This window comes from Limanda limanda, chromosome 14 (genome assembly GCF_963576545.1).
Source record: "Limanda limanda chromosome 14, fLimLim1.1, whole genome shotgun sequence".
Taxonomy (NCBI): Eukaryota; Metazoa; Chordata; class Actinopteri; order Pleuronectiformes; family Pleuronectidae; genus Limanda; species Limanda limanda.
The window spans coordinates 9,284,440-9,310,293 of NC_083649.1; the positions used below are offsets into that span (position 1 = coordinate 9,284,440).

At 43.1% G+C, this 25,854-nt stretch overlaps 1 protein-coding gene across 1 annotated transcript in view; it reads right to left on the reverse strand.

Moving 5' to 3' along the window:
- Positions 1–24,957, reverse strand: part of pdlim4 (PDZ and LIM domain 4) — a 45,528-nt gene extending 20,571 nt beyond the window's left edge. Inside the window, exons 1-3 of the mRNA XM_061085606.1 lie at positions 24,716–24,957; positions 13,752–13,903; positions 3,302–3,383 (exon numbers count right to left, since the gene is read on the reverse strand). Coding sequence (XP_060941589.1) covers positions 3,302–3,383; positions 13,752–13,903; positions 24,716–24,808 — 327 coding nt within the window. The 5' untranslated portion in view covers positions 24,809–24,957. The remainder of the gene's footprint in view (positions 1–3,301; positions 3,384–13,751; positions 13,904–24,715) is intronic.
- Positions 24,958–25,854: the final 897 nt, after the last annotated feature.

Here is a 25,854-nt window from a genome sequence, read left to right on the forward strand (position 1 = left end):
CCAATAAAGGCGAGGTGTCTGAGGAGCAATCACCATTGTGTCAGCTCGGCCCCTCCAGCTGTATCTTCGCACAGCAGGAAACAAAAGAGAGAGCGAGCCCCGGCCTTTTATGTGACCCCGGGGGGCGGATGTTTCCCCTGTTCGGGCAGAAAAGAATTTACCTGAGCGTGAAGCTAAAGTGGCCCTGACTTAGTGGTTTCCAGGCGTCCAGGTTCACTTCATTAAATGAGACGCCAGGGAACATTTTTTTAACTCCAGCGAGGGGGGGGAGGGAGGGAGGGAGGGAGAGGAAGAAGTGGATAAGATGTTACTTAGATACAGGGAGAGAGGAAAAAGGGAGAAAAGAGCAGGCGAGAGGCAGATTTTCAGCTCTCATGTTACCCACAAGCAAAGCCGTCCCGTCATGCATGTCCATGTTTGTACAAACTGCTGTAGCTGATGGTTCCTCTCACTCAGGTTTGGTATTTCCTCACGTTAATCAAAGCAGGATCTGAGGTGCCAGTGCTGAGATTGTGATGTGAAGACTGAGGCACAGTTTTGACCGTTGGCTGGAGAATGAAAGACCGGCCTTGGGACTGTAAAAACTATCAAGATATAAATGATTGTCTTATACATGGTTGTTTAGGGTCACCTTAGATAAATGATTACTTTTTAAGCAATTAATTTATGGTTGTTTGAATTAGTTATTCCACCCAGGAGTTAGGAATTGTTTACTGCCTTAGACAAGTGGTCAAACTTTGTTAGAGATTTCCTCTTTGGATAAGTTTAAAGGTTCAGTGTATAGAATTTAGTCACTTCTAGTGGTGAAAACATCACTAGGATTATTTTATATTCAATTTCTACAAATAAATCCTTTTCATCCCCAGCTTCTGTTTCAGGAAGCCATGGATCATTGGTAATATTCACCATTCAGCTGTTTCGGGTCATCGAGTGCAGAGGTAATAACCCAGTATAACCACAGAGGGCGTTGTTGCTCAGGGAAATGTACATGGTGTTGCTTTAACTTTTGATTGATATCGTATTCAAAATACAGCTCAGTTTGTTGATTGGACATTTCAGAGTAAAAGTCCCCTGTGAAGCTGCTACTTACAAAGATGAATCATCTCATGAGAATTCTCATCCAACGACCATCAACAACCCTGGTTGATTACATAAGCTGGAGCCTCTTTCCCGTTTGTCTCTGCCGCTGAAAACAATATCTTCCTGTAAGGTGTCAAACTCCCATTGATGTGTGACGGATAGATTTCACCTCAGCTCTTTGTGCGACTGCTCCGCCCTTTTTACACAAGAAGCCCCTGTCTCAGCAAGGGACACACACAGATCAGTCTCGACTCCACAACCACCCCGACACAATACTTGACAAATGGTCATCTCTCACATGTCTGAGCCACAATACGCTCATTGTCTTGACTGTTCAGTTCACACACTCGTCGTCATACTCGAAGCATATGTGCGAGCGAACACACACACACACACACACACACACACACACACACACACACACACACACACACACACACACACACACACACACACACACACACACACACACACACACACACACACACACACACACACACACACACACACACACCTCCTGTTCTCTCCCTGCTCAGAAACCTGTTGGCCTGCCAGCACTGGAAAAACTTGGATAAGATCATCTGCAAGAATTCATCCTGCCCTGAATATCCGTTTGGCAGCTCGTATGATTGGAGAACAATCAGGATACTATTTCAAAATCGTTTGAGTGAACAGTGGGATGCATTATCTCATCTGTGATCATGTGAACGTTAGCGTATATGCACTTCACGGATCCAGGGTTGTGCCCGTTTCCATGGATTCTGTTTACGACATAAACAGACCTCGAAGACTTGAGTCTCACACCCACCAAAATGCTTTTTTTAAGAGTCATGACCCGAAATGTGAATAAGTCTCTGATATGATTATCTACGTGCAAAGTCACACGCTTGGATTTGAACGTAAGGAAGTTATCTTAGGTGGCGTCTCATTCAGAATTACGTAACACTGAATAATCTGGGTTTAAAGGTTAATTTCATCCAAAAAATAACATATTACTCAATCGCCACACAGATTTTATTTTGACGTGTTTGGTTTTGACACATCCTGCCCACAGTGAAATCTGTGGATTATTTAGATCAATAGAGAAGTTGAAATGCAGCTTTAAGATGATTTGAGATTTACTATTCACTTCTACTGTATCAACATGATAGCGCTCTCATTGGTGGATAACCCAAATCCCTGGGACAGCGTTAAAGCTCCATTCATTTCTCCCACAGACAATGTGATTCACAGTTGGAGCTTTTCAACAACTTGGACGAATAGGAAACTTTCCCCTTAAAGTCAAAAAATATGCATCTGTGTTGGAAATTGCCTGGTTTCTCGATTTTAAAAAAAGTGAAGGTATGAACCTGTGCTCATAAAAAACGTGCATCTCAGCAAGAATCCTTCAATAACAGTTTTATAGCTCTGCTACGTGCACCACTAACGTTGGGGAAGAGCAGAAGAACAAACAGCTGAAAGCAATCTGCAGCTTGAATCAGTTTCGCTTTTTCGGATTCCGGGAGAGTTTTGGATGTTGCAGTGTTTCCTTCACAAATTGAGCAACAAAGGATTTCGAGTTTGCTACCGCTCTGATTCACGTCAATGACTAAGAACAGAAATGGCAGCCATGGGTCCTGGGACTGGTGATGGTTAAACAGTGAACTGATGGAGAAGATGTCATTTTTTTACCATAGCATCTGGGAGACAGTGTTTATATATAGTTTATAATTTTGAGAGTAGGATGGTAAATGGACTGATTGTATGTTTCAAGTCTTAGCGAACGCTCAAAGTGCTTCACAAGTCATATTCGCCCTTTTCTATCACACACATTTATACCGTCAAGGGCCATTTGACGCTCGATATCTTGGCCAACAACCGTTTTGCACATGGACTGGAGGAGGCAGGGTTTGAACCCCCCACCTTCTGGGAAGTAGATGACCCTCTCCATCTCCTGATGAATGCTTTTTCGGGGGGGATGAATGGGTCTTCCTTATCTCACCACTAGAACACCACAAAGACAGATGAGGTCCCAGAGCCGACCAAGGCTTCACCGCCTTGACTTCACCAATTAGTTATTTCTCTCATATTTGAGCTGATGAGTAACTTTTTGGGGAATTTCAAAACCAAAGTCTAAGTAGACAAAGTACGGATGACAAACTCAGGCCCTGACGTGAATTCAAATCTGAAGAAACTCCCGTGAGTTGTGCTTTTCGGTAAATCCAGAGTAAACAGTGGTTACCTGTGAGTCAGGCTCCGTGTAAGGACTTGTCTTTCCGTCTTCACTAACAGTCGGCGACCACACTCTGTCTCCGGATCCCGACCTAAAAGACAATACCCATGAGAGAAACAGAGAGAGAGAGTGAGTCAGATCAATCTTTTGCCATCTCACACCCCGGCATTGAAGCGTTCAGTCGTTTCTGCTGAGACACACAAAGGGTTTTTTTCCACAGAATATCAAGTTTTTCGAGTGTAATTACTTCTGCGTGTGAATGTTGGAAAGAGTGAAAGACATTACTTATTAGAATCCTCTTTGAATTACTGTAAGCTGTGTAAGATGACATCTTTAGCGTCACATGATACTCCATTACTGCGGTCTGATATTAGCGGTCCCCTGTTTGTGCCAAAACAATCACTTACAGTATAAATACAGTTAGAAAAATCCTTTGGCAGTTTTGTGTCAGTCTATATTTCAAAGTGGATTTGTACATTTGGCAGTTTTTCACATTAGCAATGGGATAAGGCTACATCCTGGGCCTCATTCCACTGGTGCAAAGATAAAGTCTTCATCACATCATAACTCCACCAAAGTCTTTGAAGGAGCACACGGCAGTCTGGGCCGTGGACTTTTCAAAAGCAGCGATAACAGAATTACTGGTATTTGAGATTTTCACCCTGCTTTTGAGATTACCAGTAATTGGCTGCAGTTGCCCATTCTGCTCACACTGCACGATTTACAGACTCACAGCAATGATAGAAAACTTTATTTACAGCACGGTCACAGAGGTCCACATAAATCCAGTTGGTCCTTTATCAGCCAGAGAATGAAATGATTCTGTTGAACTAAAGGTTGCTCCTCATTGTGATTCATCAGCAACATCACTGACAATTCACATCCACTGCTGTTTCACATCAAGTTGATTTCGTGAAGGTTTATGAAAGTCTTATGAAAAAGATCTGAGGAGACTTCTTTGGTTCATTAAGTTTTTGTTGCCATGGCGTGAGCTGCTTAGCGGGAAAGCATCCAACCGACAACTACCAGGAAATCACTCAGAGTGACTACAAGGCAAGGCAGTGTGTGTCTTTGTGTGTGTACGTATGTGCCTGTATGCGTGTGCGTGTGCGTGTGTGTGTGTGTGTGTGTGTGTGTGTGTGTACGTGTGTGTGTGTGTGTGTGTGTGTGTGTGTGTGTGTGTGTGTGTACTTCTCTCCAACCAGTTTCCCAGTGTACGGTTAAGGTTAGATTAAGGTGAGGGTATTCCCCTGTCTTCAGGAAATGAATGAACGTTAATACATTGTGTGTGTGTGTGTGTGTGTGTGTGTGTGTGTGTTGACATCCTGCAGCTGGCACAGCGTTGGCTGAGCTGAGGCTGCAGATATGAACCACGGAGGTGTTGCCATCAAGGACGTTCTTATGAGGCGCCGAGTGTCTGGCAGACAAACAGCAGCTACTGCGGAGGACGACCTCCCCACATGTTGTCAGATTGTTTGGTTTCAATGGTTACGGCATAAAACAGCCCATTGAAACGAGTTCAGACTGAAGGCGCCTTTTTGAAATGACATTCTGGACTTTACCGTCCATCCATCATTAGTGGAGAACGCGGAGGCGTGAGTGGAAACTGGGATTCACAGTGTTACACTGTCGCACTTGTTATACTGAAGGTCAGTCTGCAGCGAGATGTCATTCGTTACCAGAAGTTTGAAAACAATTCCACAGTCAATCAAACTGCAACAAATTCCCCACACGCATATGTGTCAGCCATCTTAATGTGCCTGGTTGTTTTCATCAAGATCCATGAATTATATCCTGGAAAAAGGAGTAAATGTTGAAAAATACCAAATCTCACAATGAAAAAGAAAGTGAAAAACAATCCTGGATCACTTCTCGTTAGGATTTGCATCAAAATTCAATGGGTTCTTCCCAGACCCCTGACTCATCCTTCCAACAAGTTTCATGGAAATCCATTCATTTGTTTTTGTGAAATCTTGTTTACATACAAACAAGCAAACCAACCAACAAACAGACAGGGTGAAACAACAGCCTCATTGTTGGAGGCTGTTGACACTTTTTGTTTCTGTTTGAGTTATCAGGAAAAATCTCACACATCAGATATTGAGCAATGGATGTAATCTTAAAACAAACATATTTTTACTTTCTGTTTCCCAGTTTCAGGTCAGTATGTGAGAAACCCCCCCCGAGTGTCTGCATGGGCAGTCACAGGAACACAAACACATTCCCAACCTGTTGATCATCTCTCTCCCTGTTTCCATTTCTTCTGTCTGTCTGATCCAAGGATGAATCCAGCCTGCCCAGTAAAAACCAGTAAATCTGTATGAACCAGACTGTCATGATCTGCAAGGCTCAAGGAAAGTAGATATTAAAACCGAGCTGCCGACTGAGACTTTATCTCGTCTTACTTCGACCTCCTCCGATGCCAAAAGGTATTGTGGGAAGACACCGGTACACTCTGTTTCTTAATGAGATTTACAATGATAAATCGGACAAAGGGGGAAGAGTCCTGAGCTCATTCCTACAAGTGTTGTCTTTGATTTCCACCCGAAGGAACAACCTCGAGCAAGATTGACTCCAGGCAAACAACGAGAAAAATGAAAAGACAGAGGATGAAGTGGGAGTGGATTTCTGTAATCATGATAATCCTCTTGAATTAAAATAACAATCATGGATAGAAAAGGCAATACAGCTTTTTAAAAAACTACAAAACTTTATCCACATGAGACTGAATACGAATGGACTCATGACAAAACTGAACACCCATATACAGAGAGCAGCTCAGACAAAAGAAAAGCCCAGGTCATTTTTTTCTTCTTTCCTTTGGTCATAGTTTCCCTCGCTTGACCTTTTTAATTTCCTGATTGGGGAGTTCTGTTTTTTTCGGAGCAGCGGATGAGTTTTCTTTGGCTGCACACGGTCACCACTCTGCTGGAGGAGGAGGAGGAGCACGAGACAGACGGCCCTGCAGTGCCTTCAAATTAAGATGCGGCCGAACACGGAACATTTTATGGTTCACTTCAGAGTCCCGACTCGCTTCCTCGAAACGCATCTGAACGAGAGCGGTTTCTCAGGCCACTTGTACAGCAAACACCACCGGAGCGACTCCTGTGTCATTTTGTAACGTGAGAAGAGTTCAAACTGTTGAAGAGCGGTTATGGAGGTCACGACCTGAGCGAGTCACATGGAAAAATCTGCATCTGGCCGATGACAAGATCGAAGTGAAAGGAGAAAAGCAGGAGGAATGATTGTGGTCGACCCCCTTCCTCCCCTTTCTCCTCTTCAACTCCATTGACGCTGCCTTTATGGTCACCACAAAAAAAGAGGCCCTGGGAGAGCGTGAGTGGAATGACGATACGAGGTGATGAGGGAGGAGAAGGGGAAGGCAGCGGTCCTGGTAGTAGCGCAGAGGCATGTGTGTGAGTTGGCTCCTTTGGCGGTTTCTCTTTGTCCCAGCTGGAGTCCTGTGTTCCTTTGGTCGCATGCGGCCTCGTGCATAATTCCTCAGCGGTGAGTCACAGGCCCTTGAGTCAAAGTGAGGCAGCAGGAGCCGATCCCGAGCCAGAGACGTCCGACTCTGGGTCTTTTCTCTGCCTCCTCTCTCCGGTTCCTCTTGAATCCTCGGCCCTGGGATCTGTTGTGATTTCACACTCCAGATCATCATCGAACTTGTATATATGCACCTGTATACAACATGCAACTATGTACTGTCAGCATTCCCATCAATGCATTATAATATGATTTCTATAGTGTGATAAAATAATCTCAACTCAATGACTGACTTTGTTTTGGGGGCTTTCAATCAGATTGGGATCAAGGAGGCAAATCAAATTCCAGGTTATTAAAAGTTATTTGTGATTAACGCACATCAGCAAGTATAAAACCTTTTGAAACGAATAGGGTTGAGGGCTCAGTAACCATTTTAATCTCTCAAACAGAGTCATATTATTATTGTGTTTCAATAACACAAACCATATTTGAACTAAGTATTGAGGATCTCACATTACCACTTGCTATCAGCCATCCCACAGTCTACACTAACATAACTGAAGTGTAAACACTCTGGTGGTTTCAGTCTCTGATAAGGAAGAGGACATGCAGATAAAAGCTTGAAGCGAATCTCAGGGACCATTTGTTACAAATACCATGTCTGTTGTTGCATTTATTCAGGTAGCCGTGAAAAAAATCTTTACTTTTGTCCAGATCCTGGCCATAATTTTATGTTTTCTATCTTGGTTTATGTTCCATCCTTCCACAAAGTTTCATGGAAAACTGTTCATCAGTTTATAAGCAGTCCACACAAATCAACCAACCAACAAAACAGGGGTGAAAATATAACCTCTTTATGAAAATCTCCTTCAACTACTTAATCATCTGTTACCATTTCAATAAAATCTAAATCAATACAATTCAAAAGAGACTCTGTATTGCACAAGTTAAATTCCATTCAGCCCCATCAAAGGCTCAAAACCCAGAGATGACAAAACTGTGTGCACGTCATCCTTCACTCCAGCCGAGACCTAACTATAAATTCCCTTCCTAACTGTAAATGAAGCTGAAATGAGAACAGCAGGGTGTCCCTGTTTTCTTATTAGACCTTTTTATAGAAGACCAGAACAAGACCCACAGTAACGCAGCTCAGGCCTCATGACTCATTTCTCAGCAGATTTAACTTGCCACTCAGCATGGCGCTTTCCGGACAGCTTGACCGGCGGTGGAAACACACATCACAACCACCGCCAGCATCTGTTTCTCAGGCCTCCGCACGACCGCACTCTTTTCTCCAGAAGGCTCGGGGGGGCTGACTGCAGGGAGGTGAGGTCAGGGTGAAGGAGATGGGAAGAGAAGAGGAGATGAAGAGGGGACGGGACAAGAAGCAACAGCTGTGGATAGGTAGGGTGGGATTTGGACGAATGAACGGCACATTGAGGGGCAGGCATAAGGGGGGTAAGGGATGAACCGGGAGGGGAAAAATGGAGGAAGGAGAAGAAAGTAACCTCCACAGCTGGTTCTTGTGTTCCCAGCGTCGGATGTACAGGCCGAGCAGACGTGACACACAACCAATATGGGCCCGGTGAGTCTGTCCAGGTCGTCTGACACCACCCTGAACTTAAGTGTGTGTGTTTTGCGGAGGGGGGCCGCAGCCATTTTTCCTCCCCACCGAGACGACACGACTCCATTTGATCGCCAGCACCAACAGCGGCGAGCGTGTTTCACCTCTCAGCTGAGTGCTGACAGGCCTGAAGCGCCGGGAGGACGGATTGGAAAATGGAAAAGCCGGTGACCTCAGAGTACTTCTTACTGGTTCCTTGTCCTTGTCCTCGTCTCGCCTTCTTTCCTTCTCGGTTTTCTCTTTCGTTCTGCGATTAATCAGCTTCCTCACGTAACCGCACACTGGACAAACACAAGTCCAGCCAATAACCAGAGACGTTTAATTATTAATAATGTATAGTCCATTTCTGTATCCATTTTATTCTATAGTGGAATATACAGGTATCAGGCCTGGGTTTTCCCAAAGTGTAATTACTTATTTGGACATTTTATGGCACAGTTTACGGCACAAAAACTCCTGAATGTGGATCGTTCAAGTCAATTTTCCAGAGGTTAGAAGAAAATACTGAAATCACTACCTGTTATAAAAGAAGAGGAGACAAAGTACCAAACTTTATTACGACTAAAACTAGAATGGCGTTTACCTCCGTCAAGGCCCAACCTTAAATTAAATCAAGCTGAACCAGATTTCTCACAATCATAGATATCAGTTCCATAAATTATTCCCTGGGAAATAAGTGAGAATGTTGAAAAATGTCCCATCATGTTGAAACGAGCGAAAGATAATCCAAGGTCCGTCCCCTGTTCCGGATCTGCACCCAAATTTTCCAAACAAACAAACTAACTTAACCTCCTTGTCAGAGGTAATAAACTCTGAAAACCAAAGATTAACAACATCGTTCAATGACATTTTATAAAAAACAATACCACACAGAGAAGTGCAGCTGCTGCCCCCAATTGTCATGGTTCTCCTTCACTTCTCATTCAGCTTTCATGTGTTTCCCCGGGGCAGCCCACCAGAAACCCTCTTTTAAAAAACGCTCTGTATTATGAGTTATGAAAAAAAGAGAAGGAGGGGCGGGTTATGAAAGCAATAAATGCGGAGACTTTACAAAGAAACATTCTTGCATTACACAAGACCTCAAGCTCAGATGCAGCCAGCGAACTGTAATTTCGGTTCACAGCAGACGTGTGGACTCATATATTTGTCGGTCGGCAGCAACAGAAAATTACAGGTCTCTCGTTTCACCATCTATGACTCTGTGACTGTTTGGAGGATTTTATGGCGTAGGCTTTTAATGAGGGCTGAGAGCTGATGTCCTCTAAAATATTATTTTCTTGTGAGTCAGCATGGGTTCGGGGAGTCACTCCCAACTTTTTCTCTTTTTTTCTGGGCCTCCAGAATCAATGGCTTCCATTGAATAATTATTGGTTTTTCCAGTCACCCACAGCCGAGGAGTGTTTCCAGGGAACTGAAAGAGCCTTTATTCCACATCTGTTTTGGTAAATAGCGATAATAAGCACTTGACTTTTACAAATCAACATGACGCCCCCTTTTGTTTAGATAATTGGGGCATAAAACAAACCTCAATGCTTTTTTACAGCTCATTGACTTTCTGTAAGAGCTTCTTCAAAGTTTGAAAACGTTTAATGACCCCCCCCAAATAGTCGACTTTGCATCATGTCTTATTTATTTACTTATTTTTACCATTTAAACCTCTGTGTGCGTCTCGGTGGTTAATTTGCAATAGCGTGACCTCTTTTTTCCCCTATTAATGAAGTTAGGCTTGGCTCTATTTATGTTTGTCACAGTAACTGTTGCTGTTTATTAACACACAACTTCCTGCGCAGCATTTCCCCCGAGAGAAACTGCTTCCACACAGTAGGTGTTTGGTACTTCGGATGTACGGCTCTAATGACCTGGAAAGAATTGCTTTGGAAAACATGTGTATGAGGTTTTCACCCAATCACAGCTTTGATTTGACAAGAAAAAAGTCAAGCTCCAAGATCCGGAACATTCAGGCGATCGGTGGCGCCTGGTGCAGAGCATGCAGGAGTCAGGACATGAGGAATACTCTTCGTCTTATACTTGTATTTTCATCCCGAGTTATTTGTTACAAGTCAATTTTCCTGCTTTATTCTGACAAAGTCTCTTCGGAGCTACAGACTTGGACATTTCAGGAAAGTGACCAGAGTTCAATGCATGTCTGAAAGCAGCTTTGGTTCCATCCTCTCTTTTTTCATCCTGTCAGCCACTACCTGTCCGCTCTTGTCTTTCTAAACTGTTTTCCCCCCTCCTCTGCTTGAAGGCCCCTCTCGCTCTATCTTCCGTCTCCTTCACCACTTCTTCATTTCAGCTCCGGAGCCAAACGCTGTGTGGCTGTACGTCCCTCTCAGACATGACTTGCCCTCCTCCCGTCTGGCAGCAGGGCAATTCCCACTGTAATTATTCAACCAATATACACAGAGAAGGTCACATACCAGCAGCCAGCCTTGTCCTGCCTGTGTTGATATATGACCAAGCATCCAACCGCTATCTTGTCAGCTTAAATGAGGAATTAAGGAGGATTGATGAACAACGCGGGTTTGTCTTGTGGTTTTAATTTAGCAGAATCATTTTTTTAGCTATACAAAGTAAAAGAGCTTATCGGGTGTCAAATATCTTTGTAAGAAAAGGTCTTCACTTAACCAATGAGCATTCTGCGCCGTGAGATTTCATGGCAAAATGTTTTACTCCAATAAAAACAAAAATAATGTCAATTCCCAATTCAAAACCTCAAATGAGAGGCATTGTTCAAATTCACATCAGTTAAAATGATGGTCAAGATACCTGGGTTTCAAAACAGCTGGCGTTGATGTTCCCATAAAACTGTGTAAAAGAAAGTATGCACAAGAACACTTTTATGTACCCTGAAAAGTGGCATTTTAAAAACTCAAGTGAATGTCAGCCAAGGGTTTCAAGTATCTATCTTCTTAAAGTGCTCCTGCTCATATTAAATCCTTCCTACGTTCCCTGTTGTGATAGATAACTTTCAGTGCTTCAGGGGGGAATTAAGCTGAAGTGGGAAAGTGTGGCAGTGCCCTTGTTTGTGCTGCTGCAGGTGTAGAAGTGCTGCCCTGCACTTTGAGCTAAATACAAACTTTAAATAGATTTTCAATCCCTATGTGGACAAGCCACTGAACGCTCCATCACTCAGCGTGATATATGAATGGATGAGTTCCTCTACAGGCTGAGGTGAAGGGCAGGAGGGGGTGCTGCATGCTGGAGCTCACGCTATACAGCACCAATACAGGGCGGAGAAACGTGTGAATCTTCTCTCATCAGAGGCGTCCGATTACTGCGGGAGTGTGTCTTCTTTCCACTGCGTCTGCAGGTCAAAGCCCATGGCGAGAGAGAGAGAAGCCCTAAAAGGAGAGAGCTGAAGCACCAGTTGGCAGTTGTCACTTGCAACCGAGGCCAAAAAACCACAGTGTTCTCCATCTGAGAGATTGGAGTTTAGAGGTTGCCAGATTCGCGCTGCACTTTCCAGTCCAAAGTAACCATCTAACACAAATGTGGGAAGCGACTGCCGTTTCAGTTTTTCCTCGGTCGTTCCTCGTCTCCTCCCCCTCTCTCTGTGTCATTAACCGTTTCGACGGATGACTTCCACTCCGCCGTTGACGCTCAAACGCGTTGCTCTCGGCCGCTTTTTGAAAATGATGCAGAGTGAAAGACAATTTTCCACCTCATATAGTGGAATATATCTCCCTGTGAAGTCCGTTGGAAAAGGTCACCGTCTGACTCACTGTGTGCACAAGCCCCATTGACTTTGACGGCGCTCTATAGGAGCGGCGGCTCGATCATTTAAACCGTCGTAAAGCTGTCATCTGCTGCCATGACTCGACTGTGCCAAGCTGAACAGACCCTCCACAAATAGAAACAATGTGGGTTCCTGGACGAGAGGCAGCGAATACAAAAATCCCTCAGGCTTTTCAACCTCGAATTCACTTAATGAGCAACAGAGCAAAAACCATAAGCTGCCTGCGCCGAGGGTCAGAGCAGCAACGACTGATTAGCAGGTGACTAATGTTCAAACATTTCCTGATGTAGGATCAGTCTGCACATATTGATTCTCATGGTATGGAAAATGGAACAAATTCAGAAAGGAGGACCAGACTACCATGGTCTGGTAAGCTCTTTTCTTTTATTAACTCCATACCCCCAGGTTTTATTCATTTTCAGAACTGTAGTATTCCAACACGTGACATAAGTTGAGTCAGTTAATCAGACTTCATGTAGCTCTATACAACTGTTTACACATGTGCAGCAGTAAAAAAAAAACGGTAGAGGTTCCCTTGAAGGCCAATCTAACTAGATGGATGGAGTTAGGTTGAGAGATCTCCTAAATTAGGTTTCTTGATAATAAGAGCTGTGAGGTTGGTCCCAAGATGTAAAAAAAACAATGAGGTATAAAAATGTTCGCTACCAGTTACCCGCCAAAGTATTTCAAGTTTATTGTGCATCATAACGTATCAAGGTTCAGTGACTGTGTCTACACTGATAAAAGCAAAATGTGAATTGCTGAGGAACCTGTCAATGGCGCTGCACCTGAAGCCGCCTCTTTCACCGCCTCCCGCCCCCTGCTCTCAAGAAGCAGTGGTCGATTCAATTTTAACTTCATTTAACTTAATTTCAGACCCATACATAGGTCCATAGATTGTCTTTAAGAAAAAACAAATCCATTGAGAGGAGATACTGCAGTGTTATTATCTGGCTGTGAATATAAAAAGAGCAGAGTATTGAAGGAGCAGGCATTCTAAAGACAGAGCGGCTCGTTGTTAAAACATATTGATTGCGGCAGACTTTTGCTGCGATGAAGGCCCAACTTGTTCACTTCTGAAAGGAGATAGGAGAGAGTTGCACTGGTATTATGTAATTTGAGGAACTGAAATTGGAATACTTGGAAAACAGCTATCTGTGCTGCCATGACTCATGATATGGATCTATAGAAATGGCTGCATATTGCGTCATGTATGCTTTAATACTGTTGCACTAGTGATCCAGTGCACTAGCCCTGTGTGTGTATGGAATACAAGTGTTTGTGTGTTGTTGCTGGTATGGTATGTTGCATATTGGGCGGTATGATATTTTTTGCCTAGAGAGGCAGAAGTGCACACGCCTGTCCTGGGAAGAAGGAATTAGTGCGTTCACCCGGGTGTCATGTTTCCATCACTGCTGACTGGTGCCGGAGCCAATAAAAGCTTGTGTCTACTGAGGAGTCATTTGACCCATTTCCACTGCAGACGTAAGCCAGATGTTTGTGGGTGTTTTTGACCAGTGGATCAGGGGCTTGAGTCATTCTAAGGTTCTGACCAAATGACCGGTGATGTTAAGTTGCTCTGGTTGAGAAAATCCTTGTGTTTTTCGTACCTGATGATGTTGAGCGCGAGCTGCCGAGTGCAGGCTTTGATCCTGTTCTGAGCCTCCATGTGAGTCATGCTCTCTGTGCTGTCGCCGTTGATGGCCAGGATGGTGTCGCCTGGACACAGGTCGCCTTGGGCCGCCTTGCTGCCTGCTGTGATCTGGAGACAACACACAAAGAAACACACACTTAACAATCCGAGCAACACCCGAAACAGCAAATCAAGGAAAGCAAGAAAATGCTGTTATAAATGGTGTCAAACTGTCAGGGAGACAGAAATACAAAAAGAGTATTAGTGAGGGCCAAATTCAACAAGAGCAACTCTCTTTTGATTTACGTAATATTATGTTGGGCAGCACCTTGGGTTTACATTTTGAAAAGCCAGCAGCGACGGCACTGGGATGTGAGAAGCCGCTCGGAGTCTCGATGGAAAGAACTGGAGCTTTTTTTTAATTCTGCAAAAAACTAACAATCTGCACAGCAACTCCTTCACACTGACAAAAGTCCCATTGATTAACAGGATTTGAACCTTGAACCTTAACTGTCTCTGTGCAACGTCAGATCCACACAAGCATCTGCTCAACACGTTCTTCGGCCTTTTTGTCACGAATGTCCATATCGCTTTTATGTCGAAGATAATCCGAAGACAGTGAGCAGCTTCCTCTCTGCGATGCTTCAAACTAGAGAGCATGCGGATGTGCAGACATCTGAGCACCACAGGTGGGGGGGGGGAGCGGGCGTCCCACTGGGTCTCTTTCACCTTCCCAGACACACTTAGTAACATATGATAACAATTTTCTATTATCACAAGCTCAAGCTGACACGCACAACCGTCCCGGCTGTTTCCAGGCCCGCCTCTGACTGGCCGTGTGTTGTTTTTTTGGAGAACATAAATGTGGAGAAACTACCAATCAAATCCTCCATCATCAAACCTCCACTGTGAAACAGCTGCAGAGGAAAAATGCTCTCTAGTACCAATGAAAACCAAAAAATGTGAACAATTCTCATCGTGTCTCCGGTCGCTCTCCGTGCTCTGCGAAGCTATGAAATGTGTGAGGATCGGTTTGACAGTGTTTTTCCAGCTATTAAACGTGCAGAGATCTGCAGCAGCTGGATACGATCGCCTCGGTCGCACTGTTTTTGTAGGAAATTAAAGCATTAATCCGTGTGACACTTTCACCTGAATAACAGCAGGATTGTGCTACTCTCTGCTGCAGATTGGAAAATGTGTAACGGGGATTAAACTAATGTTCATTCAGAATATTTCTAAGAGCAACAGAGGAAGGAGGAGAGGAAGGAGGAGAGGAAGGAGGAGAGGAAGAAGTTTTGGCTTGAGCGGTGACAGCTTTCGATGACGGCACCACCTTCTTGGGTTGCAGCTAACAGGTACTTTAACTACCACATTATTCATTTCTTTATCCATATAATGTTAAAAATTCATCATAGCTTCAAAGATCCTATGGCCAAATAGATTCTCCATTATATTAAACTGACAGATTATTATTTATTGAATCATTGTTTCATTTGGCAAACCGCTACAGCAAATATGCCACTGAATAAAAAGTGAACAAGAGAGAGGGGAACTGTCACTCCAGACAAAAGGCTAAAATGACTTGTTTGCATAAATGCACGGGCAACAGATGATTTATGATTATTTTCCAGTTAATAAGCACCTTACATGTCGAGTGCTGGTGATTAATCTCTGTCCTGTCATCCCAGGTTTTAAGTGGAAACCTCTCGATGAGCTCGTTCGTCTCCAAACCAGAGCTCCCACCGTCTGACCCCACAACGTCCTCTAATTAACCTATTACCTTGACAGCTGTAGATTGAGATGTATCGTGTTTGGAACAGTGAAACCTTGTATATAGAAGTAACACTTTTCCTGTAATCGAGTCTCAGATGTGATTGGCGATCCACTCTGGATGAGCAGCACAGAGGAGGAGGAGCCAGAGAGGAGCAGAAAAACCCGTCCGCTATGGGACGAGCGCTTCAGGAGCAAAGGCTCACAAGTTCACGCTCCGTGAAGCACTAACGGCTAAGTCGTGTGATTCAGATGTGGGGGGGGGTCCTGATTTACAGCTTTTTAATGACCCCAATGTCCCTGACTCAGTTCCGGCAAGCTCAGAGGTCAGAGGCATTCTGGGAAATGTGCATGAGTCTCGTGGAAAGAAAAGAAAAGACTCTGAACTCACTCGGTTCATCAGCTGCTTTTGCAGAAATGACATAAATCACAAGAATGGACGAGTTTGATCGAAGGGAGGTTGGTTTCAGAATAAATACTGTTTTAAAGAGGATTAGAAATGTCACTGATTGTGTGGGTGTGTATGTGTGTGTATGTTCCTGTACTTATATCTTTATGAGGACCATTTTAAGCATTGACCCTACACAATGACGACATTTTTGGAAAGTGAGGACATTTCACCAGTCTGTTTGAGAGTTAAGACTTGGTTTTAGGGTTGAGGTTAGAAGAAGGTTTAGGTTAGGGTGAGGCATTTAGTTTGAATGTTTAAGGTTATGTCAATCAGTGTCCTCACTAAGATAGGAGTACAAACATGTCTGGGTGTGTGTGTGTGTGTGTGTGTGTGTGTGTGTGTGTGTGTGTGTGTGTGTGTGTGTGTGTCTGTGTGTGTGTGTGTGTGTGTGTGTGTGTGTGTGTGTGTGTCTGTGTGTGTGTGTGTGTGCGTGTGTGTGTGTGTGTGTGTTTGTGTGTGTGTTGTGTGTGTGTGTGTGTGTGTGTTTGTGTGTGTGTGTGTGTTTGTGTGTGTGTGTGTGGGTGGGTGGGTGTGTTTGATTTGATTTGACCCTGGGTTGCATCATGGTGGATTGTTCAAGTCCATAAGTGAGCACTTCAGGGTCAGGCCACGAATAGTTAAGCATGAATCACACGCACACAAGTGCCCCCCCACACACACACACAGACACATGCACACACACACACAGAGGTGGTATGCTAAGTGCCGTGGCTGAGGTCGTCACCAGAGGTTAAACATTCCCCTAACGTGAAGAGGGCGTAGAGTTGTGTGTTTCCGAAGAATCATCATCATCTGCTATATTTACACTGCAGATGTGGTGATGTAATGATGATGGAGATGTGGAGCTTTAATAATTAGCGTCATTTTCTAATTACTCCAAGCAGCCTTAAAGGGTACCCAAAAGTTTTTTTAGTTTTTTTTTTTTAACCGTAACTTTCTTTTTTTGTCATTTTACTAACATGCAAGTAACAAAAGCCGAGACATCCATTTCCACTTATTTCACGTGATGAGAGAAATACGATTAAATTATTCCGAATTAAAAATGAGAAGAGGCACGTGTCTGTACTGTAGGGCGTTTGACTGCAGCTCGTAAACAGTTGTCTCGGCTCAAAGGCAGAGGGAACCAGAACTATGTTTGGTTTCTGTTGTGAGGCAGAAAAGATAAATAAATTAAATAAAAGTCAAACTTGGCCGAAATAAGAAACTGAATTTAATCCCATTTTCACCCACATCTCTTGATTCACTCAGACAAATCTGCACGAGATCCTGACTTCAGGTTTAACTTTGACGTTACACAACATATACAGACACCAGAAAGGTCTTATTATATCATTATACTGATTGCACAAGCAGCAGTTGTGGCTTCGAGGCGGCATCGATCCCGCAGAGAGCGACTTCACCGGGTGTTGGGCAATATAAACAGTCACATCACAATCGGTGACATAGTTAAACGCTACCAGACGAAGCGGTTAGCAAACGACAACCTCGTGTCACGACGAGTCATCGTGTGGCACGCTGACGAGTGTGGTCTCACTGTGGCCGTTTGTCTCTGTGGGTCTGAGAGGGAGACTGAGGGAGACAGAGGACACAGGTGGACCGTCCATGTGAAATGTACAGTGCACATTAAAGCTGCGTCAGTCTCAAGGGAAAGTGAGACTTTCTTTTATTACAAGATTGAAGCCATAAAATCAAAGTGCTGTTGACCTTTAGAGGGTTTTTCTGCAACGGTGGTGTGTAAAGCACCAAAAAGGAAAGAGATGAGGGACAAATACTTTCATTTTAGCTTCTGTTCTGAATGTTGCATAGTTACTGCTGTTGTGAAAATGTCAGTTTATGTGGGAATTGTAATAAGAGATGAGTAAGAATTCCTGGATCAGGATCTGTGTTGGATATGGACACACAAACTCATACGCTCCTGAAGTAGTTTATGCTGAATATAGTGTATATGTATGATATAGTAGCAGTCAGAGAGCAGTTTGAAGGCACAGACGTCGAAGTTAAACTGCTCTGAACTTGACTGAAAATCATTGTGGGTTATGTTATAAAACTGTTGTTTCCCTAACTTCTCAGTGACCATGTCATCCTGTGTAGGTCATACTAAAATCTGACCATTTAATCCAAAAAGACTGAATGTTTAAACCATTATGATTTTAGTTTTAGATCGATTAGAATATGATCATGAAAATAACAATCTCCCTCAGTAAATGCCCCATCAAAACTGACTGTTACCAAATTTTCCTACCGCACATAAGGAAATGTAATCACCAGACAGAGGCCTTTAGTATTTCAATAGAAAAGTAATAAACGTTCAAGTTGTTTCAAGCTTTTGCTTCGGGTGGATTTTATAGGAACCCTAACCCTAACAACAATGTCCCTCAGCCTCTACATCAGTGTCCAGAGGGTTAAATAATATCAACATTCATCCTAACCCGATCATCTAAACACCTCTTGACCTGTAAAACCAACAAGTCAACTCGTGGTCGGTTGTTTCCGAGCTTCGTGAAAGAGGAACCTGTCACTTCTTAATGTTTTTCTCATGCGTGAATTCCTCAGAGGCTTTTTTTCCCTTCTCAGCTGGGTGGGATCAGTGAGGCGCACATCTCAACAACAAGAGAGAATAATTCCTGGCAGCGTGTCAGACGCCTTTGTTTGCTTGTTGGACGCGCGATAGGAACCATGGTTATGACCTTGGTGACGCTTTTGGAGACACATTACATAGCTTGGGGTGTGAGTTTCTCGCTGGTGTGTGATTATCGCACTCAAACAAAGACACTGCGTCCGCCAAGACCAACAAGGAACACGGTCGCTTATGATTTAATTCAGTATGTAATAAGGGCAGGGAAATGGAAGAGTCACTTGGAACTTAATTGCATTTGTGATGCATTTGTGTGTCTGTCTAGGATGACCACGATATCGCTCATCCATGTTACTCATCAATGAACGCGTGGAAATCCTTGTGAATCTGAATCGTGATGTCATTATTAAGCGCTCTGACTGTTTTTTGCAGACACTTTCCCTGAAGAGTTCGACAGAGGTCTTTGTCACCGTGTGAAGTTTCAACATGTTCGTGAATCAAGAACGGTGTTTTAGATATTTGGCAACGTGTGCAGGAAAACAAAGACGTGTATGTGGTGATCAACACTGACTAAGAAGACGAGAAGTTGGAAGGGAAGGCACTAGGGATGGGGGGAAATATCGATTCAGTTACAAATCGCGATTCTTGTGAATGACGATTTTAACAAGAATCTAAACATACCCAAGCACTAGCTTTGCATCGGCTACATGCAAACAACAATAGCCTACTTTTTGTTTATTTCAAAGTGTATATTTTAAGTAAACTTTTATTCATTCTATTTAATTTACCTTTTATTTATTCTTTAAAAGTAGCCTAAGTGGCATACATTTCTTAATCTGTCAGTTTGTGTGCAGTTGACAGGGGCTGTACAATAATAGGGAACATTTTTATTTATTTTTCTCTATTGGCTGCCCGGCAGTTATTAAGTTAATGTTAATATTTGAAATAAAACTGGTAAAGCTCTAAGTGAATTTGACTGTGTTGTATTTGAAGGAATGATTCAACATTTTTCCATGGTCCAGTATTTAAAATAATAAAATAACCAAAAGAAATCCCAGGAAATCGTAATATCGAATCGCAATACCCACAGAAATCGCAATACATATCATATCGCCACCTAAGTATCGTGATAGTATCGTATCGGGAGGTCCCTGCCGATTCCCGTCCCTAGAAGGCACATAAATCAAGACTTAGAGAAGATCCCAACTGCAGGCTGCTTTAATGAATGTAATCTGTCACATAACGTTCAATGTTGCACACTTGAGATATGTATTGTTAAGGGCCCAAGGAAGAGCAGTGTAGGATGTGCTGGGATTTGGACCCGTGATATTTTCGATATACATGAAATTTGAATAAAGAGGCGACCAGCGCTCCTGCAGGAGCAGCAACCCGGGACTCATCAATGTAATGAAGTTGTTGACAACATGACAAAAGCCTGTTTCGCAACAACGGCAACAAAAACTAATTCTGTATTGGGAGTTCTGCATAATGAGTCGAGATTCTCCGGACTTACAGTAAACAGATGAACAGCTCTTTGTGCAGCAGAGGGGTTCTGCGTTCCAAACAGACATGTTTAGAACGGGGACTTGTCCAAGTCAATATTAAGAGAAAAGAGTGGAGGAACTTCCCGCTTTCATCACAGCTTTTTTACACAAAAGCACTTTGACTATTGAACAATGAAAGAACAGGACTGGTGTGAACATCAGCTACAGACTTTCATACACCAGACAGCCAGATGAGGAGGAAATGCTCGGCAACAACCCAAGGACTCACATTGTCTCCTCTGCTTTACGGACTCAGGAACTTCACATAAAGCTTTGATGACAACAGGAAATTCCTCGACGGTGCCATGCAGCTGATATCTCTGTTTCTAATAGAGCTTCTGGCATCACGAGAAAAGGAGCAACAACCCGCAGAAGAAACTAACCCATGTGGCTTCAGGTCACATGTTGTGTCTGTGTGGCAGGGGGGCTGGACAGATGTATGCTGGGAGATTAAAAGGTACAGGGGACATTGAGTTCATGTGATATATGATATATAATATAATAATGCAATCAAAGTAATAGTTGCTCCTAATTCATGCGCTTCAATACACTTGTCTAATCAGCATAAGACACGTGAAGCGTCATGATTCGCTCTGGCTTTTGCTTTTTCTCTTTTACGCTATAGAATTCCAGAAATTCCAGATCGGTGGGGACTTACAGATAAAGAATGACGAAGGACGAGAAATGTGCAAATGCAATGAGACTCTTTTTCTCTCTGCTTTATTTATTCCTTAAAGGATCATATTTTTAACTATATGCCTAAAGGAGATTTAAGTCTTCTAAATCATTACTCAAGTCTGGATGTGATCCCTTTACCGCTCTTCTCCCATCAATCACAATAAAACCATTACAAGGAGGCATCTGAGGCATGTGTATGTGACCAGTGGGTGCAGGCGGAGTTCATACAGGGACCAATAACCCCTTAAATGTACATATGAGCATGTCAGTGTTGCTTTAAGATACACTTGAACCTTTCCTTTGAATTCATAAACAACATTCAACGGTTAGTTTATCAGATTGTCCCACTTTGATAAGAAGGTATCTGTCTGCCTGAGGTTGGACTTTGATTCCAAAGCAACGTGTTAACAACAAGAGAACCCTTAAGGTCTGCTGGGGTTGATTACGTTTCTCTACTGCATATAAATAATAAAATGTGGAACCGAAACAAATACTACAACTACGACTTTTTCACCCAAAGATGCCGAACATTTCCCAGCTCAAGAATTTAAATTTGTTGTTTTCTTTTTGATAAACTGAATATCGTTGGATTGAAGAATACCAGTTTGAAACATTCTCATGGTTCCAGCTTCTTAAACATGAGGTTGTGTTGGTTTTCTGTTATTTTATGTCACTGTGGTTTATTTCTTTCACGTCAGGACGACTGGTTGAGCAACAAACACACTTTTGAAGACATTGTTTTGGGATTTTAAGAAACTGTTTTTGTATATCACTCACAAAACAATAAATAAAATACTCAAAAAAACCATCCACTCGCCACAAACGCAGTTAAAAGAACTTGTGCGAAACCCGACCTCTAAATATGCCACATAAAGTTCTGAGAAAGGAAGCTACGCTGGGATTTGGGTCATTATTTGAACAACACTCAGCTGTAAATTCCTGTCCAGAAGACGAGTGTTTGCTCGTTGGCCGGACTGACAGGCGTTCTGCGTCACCCGCTGCCCGGACGTCGGTTCACAAAAGGGGCTTAAACCACAGCTGCCGTATTCAGCGTGTCCTCTCTAAATGCTTCTGCAGTTACACAAGCGATTTTCATATTCGTCTCCGCCACTTTTCCTCTGTCGTGCGCACGCAGCCGTTTAACAAGCTGCCACCGCGTACACAGGCATGTTATCAGGGTGAATGTTTCCAAAGTCAAGTAGACGTGCCGTTAACTGGCGGGAGTCCTAATGGGCTGACAGGAGACTAATGGGCCCATCCCGGGACATTATCACCTTACCCAAAGAACCAGCTGCTGCCAGCAGACCTTGTTTTCTGGTATTTACAACTTTCACTGTCTCCCAGGTGCTTCGTGGCATCCGCTTTCAAATATGCAGGAATAAAGAGGAAGGGAGGAGATCTGTCAGTCACGCAGAGCAAAGGTATAATCAGAAGGATTATGTAAAGAACTGTAAAACTTCAAAAGAAACAAAAGGTTTTTAGGTCTTTTCTGGTCTTCTGTTCTTCTACAGAGACACATCCTCCACACTGTTCTGGTCTTGTACAAAGATTACGTGATACTAAAAAATCCCCCAAAGAGACATTTTGGATCCTGTAAGACATAAAGCAACTCACTCTGAAACTCCCACAAACACACTCCTCGGCTCCCACCATGCATCTCTCTCCGTGTCACCATTCAACAACCTGTAATTGTCGTCTTGGGCGCGCAGTGAACAGCAAGAATGCAACAAGCGTGTGACGGAACAACGAGTTTAAGAGACACAGAGGCAATGAATCACAAACTCAGAAGGCAAGCAGCTCACACGACTCACAGAGGACACTGTTCCCATCACTTCGTCTATTTTTCTGAGTTTCTGTTGAATTTTTCCTTTGACCAGCTTCTGTGAACCAGATAATGAGACACCAGTCTAAAACCATTATAATGTCCTGCCAGTACAAAGCATTTTGTGCTGTCAGCTGATGTGTCAGAGACACAAACGGCTCCGAGAGGTGAAATCCTGAGACTCTCAGCTGAAACATTGCCTCTGACATTACTTTTATTTAGATAAACGCCCCTGCATCACAACAGCTGCTTCCCTCTCTAATTTTCAAGCCAAGATTTTGGAATCAATCTCAACCCCTTTTATTTATTCTTGCGAGCAGCTTTTCCATGTTTCTTTTATGCCACCTTATGCAACTGTCTGCAAAGTGAAACAAGTAATTAATTTCACTGATGCCGTCATCACTGAATTACGCAATGTCCACACACACACATAAAGAACTCTCCCCTGTTGCATGCCATGGTTTTTCATATTGGCAGTAATGCAAGCATGAACAGATACTGATGATTAATTGTGAGAGTGATTATAGTGAAACCGCAACTTGCCTACTGTACAAATTACTACAAGACGTTAGGAAGGTACGTGTCACGAAAAAACCTGACAGGGCCTGAAGCAGGAAAGCAACATCTGGTCTTTAACGTAAGCAGTGGAGACAGGAGAGATGAGGCCACAGTGTCGGTTTCCCATTTTTTCCAAATGACTTCTGGTGTTGGGCAAAGACTCAGTTGGAAACTCCGCTCCGTGCAGATAAGTGAATCATGGAGATCAAACGTACAGCAAGCGATCCACACGGCCAATAATATCTGAGCCCTTAACAAAAGAGGACATTTAGGTACAAAGAGCTGTGAGTGTTTGATTTCTGGATTTTTTTTTTTTGGACATTTCAAAACATCCAGCTTTCGTTTCACTTTGATTGTGAAAAGTAAGAGCCTCGAGCAAAACCTTCAGACAACTGTGAAGTATGTACGTCAAATTATTGCATCACAGCTGTCCTTTTCAGGGACAGGTTTTTAAAACAGGGAGCACTTCAGGTGACCTTCAGCGGTCGTCTGCTCCGCTCGGAGAGTCGTTGATTGCCCACCGTAAATCTAAAAATTACACCTCTGGTCTGAAGTGCAAAGGGCCCTGTAGTTAAAGGGCCGGTTTGGGGGCCGGTGCTCCAGCTGCAGAGCCCAACACCTGGAATCCCTCAGCAGCACTACTGAGCTCTGATGAAAAACAAATGTCAGCGCCCCTCCACCCCCTCTCCCTCTCCCTCTCTCTCTCTCTCTCTCTCTACAAGCCCTGCAGCAGCACCGGCCTGTGTTTACCCAGGCTGGGATAAACTATAGGCTACTGCCAGATCCACTGCCAGCACTCTGACTCCTGACCCATATTCTGAGGGTCAGGGAAGTTCACGGAGGTTTGAGAATCGCAGAGGCACCACGTCAACTCACAGATGAACACATGCAATATTAATAATAATAATAATAATAATAATAATACAATAATGTGAGTCTCACGGCAACACTTTCATTTGATGAAAAGTTGGAAAATAACATTGAATCACATTATTTCTATATTCAAAATTAAGTAAAAAGTACCTTTGACCTGATTTTGTCCTTATATTGATGATATTATACTCAAATTGTTTTATGTTATGATATTAATCTTTAAAAATAACCCCATATATATATATATATATTTAATCTCGCATAAATTGCCTCTATAGATGAGGTTCACAGACTTTAACCCTTGATCAGCCGATATGACTCAAACTGAACGGGCCACTTCAGCTGCCAGGAATCAGACTTCAGCTTCTCCTGATACGATTACAGTTCCTGCTGCGAGGGATAACGGACCTGGACCTGATCTGAAATCAGGTCCATATCTCATTTAGGGTGAAGTAACCAGGCGAGGATTTTAGGATGACTTTCCAACTCGTCAGGTAGAAACTTTGTGAGGATGAAAACGTTGAATAAACCACATTTCAATCATCATTTCGTGCGTAAAAAAATGTAGAAAGTCTGAAGTGAACCGAGTGGCTCCGGCGATGCGTAATTGCGCACAACCCGAATGAATGGAGACGTAACGGAACCACCGCGCAGTGGAGATGGCACCTACCCTGGAGATGGTTATTGGCGTGCTGAAGTCCCGTCCTCCCACCAGGCGGAAGCCCCAGGGAGAGGGTCCCTTCAGCGTCACGGTGTGGGACATGTTGGCCACGGAGACTGAGAGGAGGACACAGACGGACAGACGGACAGAGGACGCGCTTCCTTGGTAGAGAGCAGTGAGAAGAGCCGAGGCAGTCGGAGTCCTGCGCCTGGAGCTGCTAAGCAACGAAGTCCCGACCCTGAAAACTTTCCTCCTCCTGCCTCAAGTTTAAATACTGAAGCCGCCTGTGACGCGCGGTGACGGCTGGTCCTTCCCCCGGGCTGCCCCCCCCTGTTCGGAGGCGTCACAAGAATCAGCTTCTTGTTCAGCGACAGGTATGAATGTGGGTTATTGGAGTCAGAGAGCTGAGTGGAGGTGTTCTGTTTACTCTGTAGTTTATTTTCCCCATTCATTCATTCATTCATTCATTCTGTCATTCATGCATTCTTTGATTCATTCATTCTTTCATACATACATTAATACATACATAGATAGATAGATAGATAGACAGACAGACAGACAGATAGATAGATAGATAGATAGATAGACAGACAGACAGACAGATAGATAGATAGATAGATAGATAGATAGATAGATAGATAGATAGATAGATAGATAGATAGATAGATAGATAGATAGATAGATAGATAGATAGATAGATAGATAGATAGATAGATAGATAGATAGATAGATAGATAGATAGATAGATAGATAGATAGATAGATAGATAGATAGATAGATAGATAGATAGATAGATAGATAGATAGATAGATAGATAGATAGATAGATAGATAGATAGATAGATAGATAGATAGATAGATAGATAGATAGATAGATAGATAGATAGATAGATAGATAGATAGATAGATAGATAGATAGATAGATAGATAGATAGATAGATAGATAGATAGATAGATAGATAGATAGATGGATAGATAGATAGATAGATAGATTACTTTATTCATCCCCGAAGGGAAATTAAGTCGTCATAGCAGCCGGTATATTTGAATACAATAAAATACAATACAATAAAATAAAAAATATTGAGGTAGAAAGAATAAAAAATAGAAACACAAGATAAATAGGTAGATAAGGTGCAGTGGCAAGAT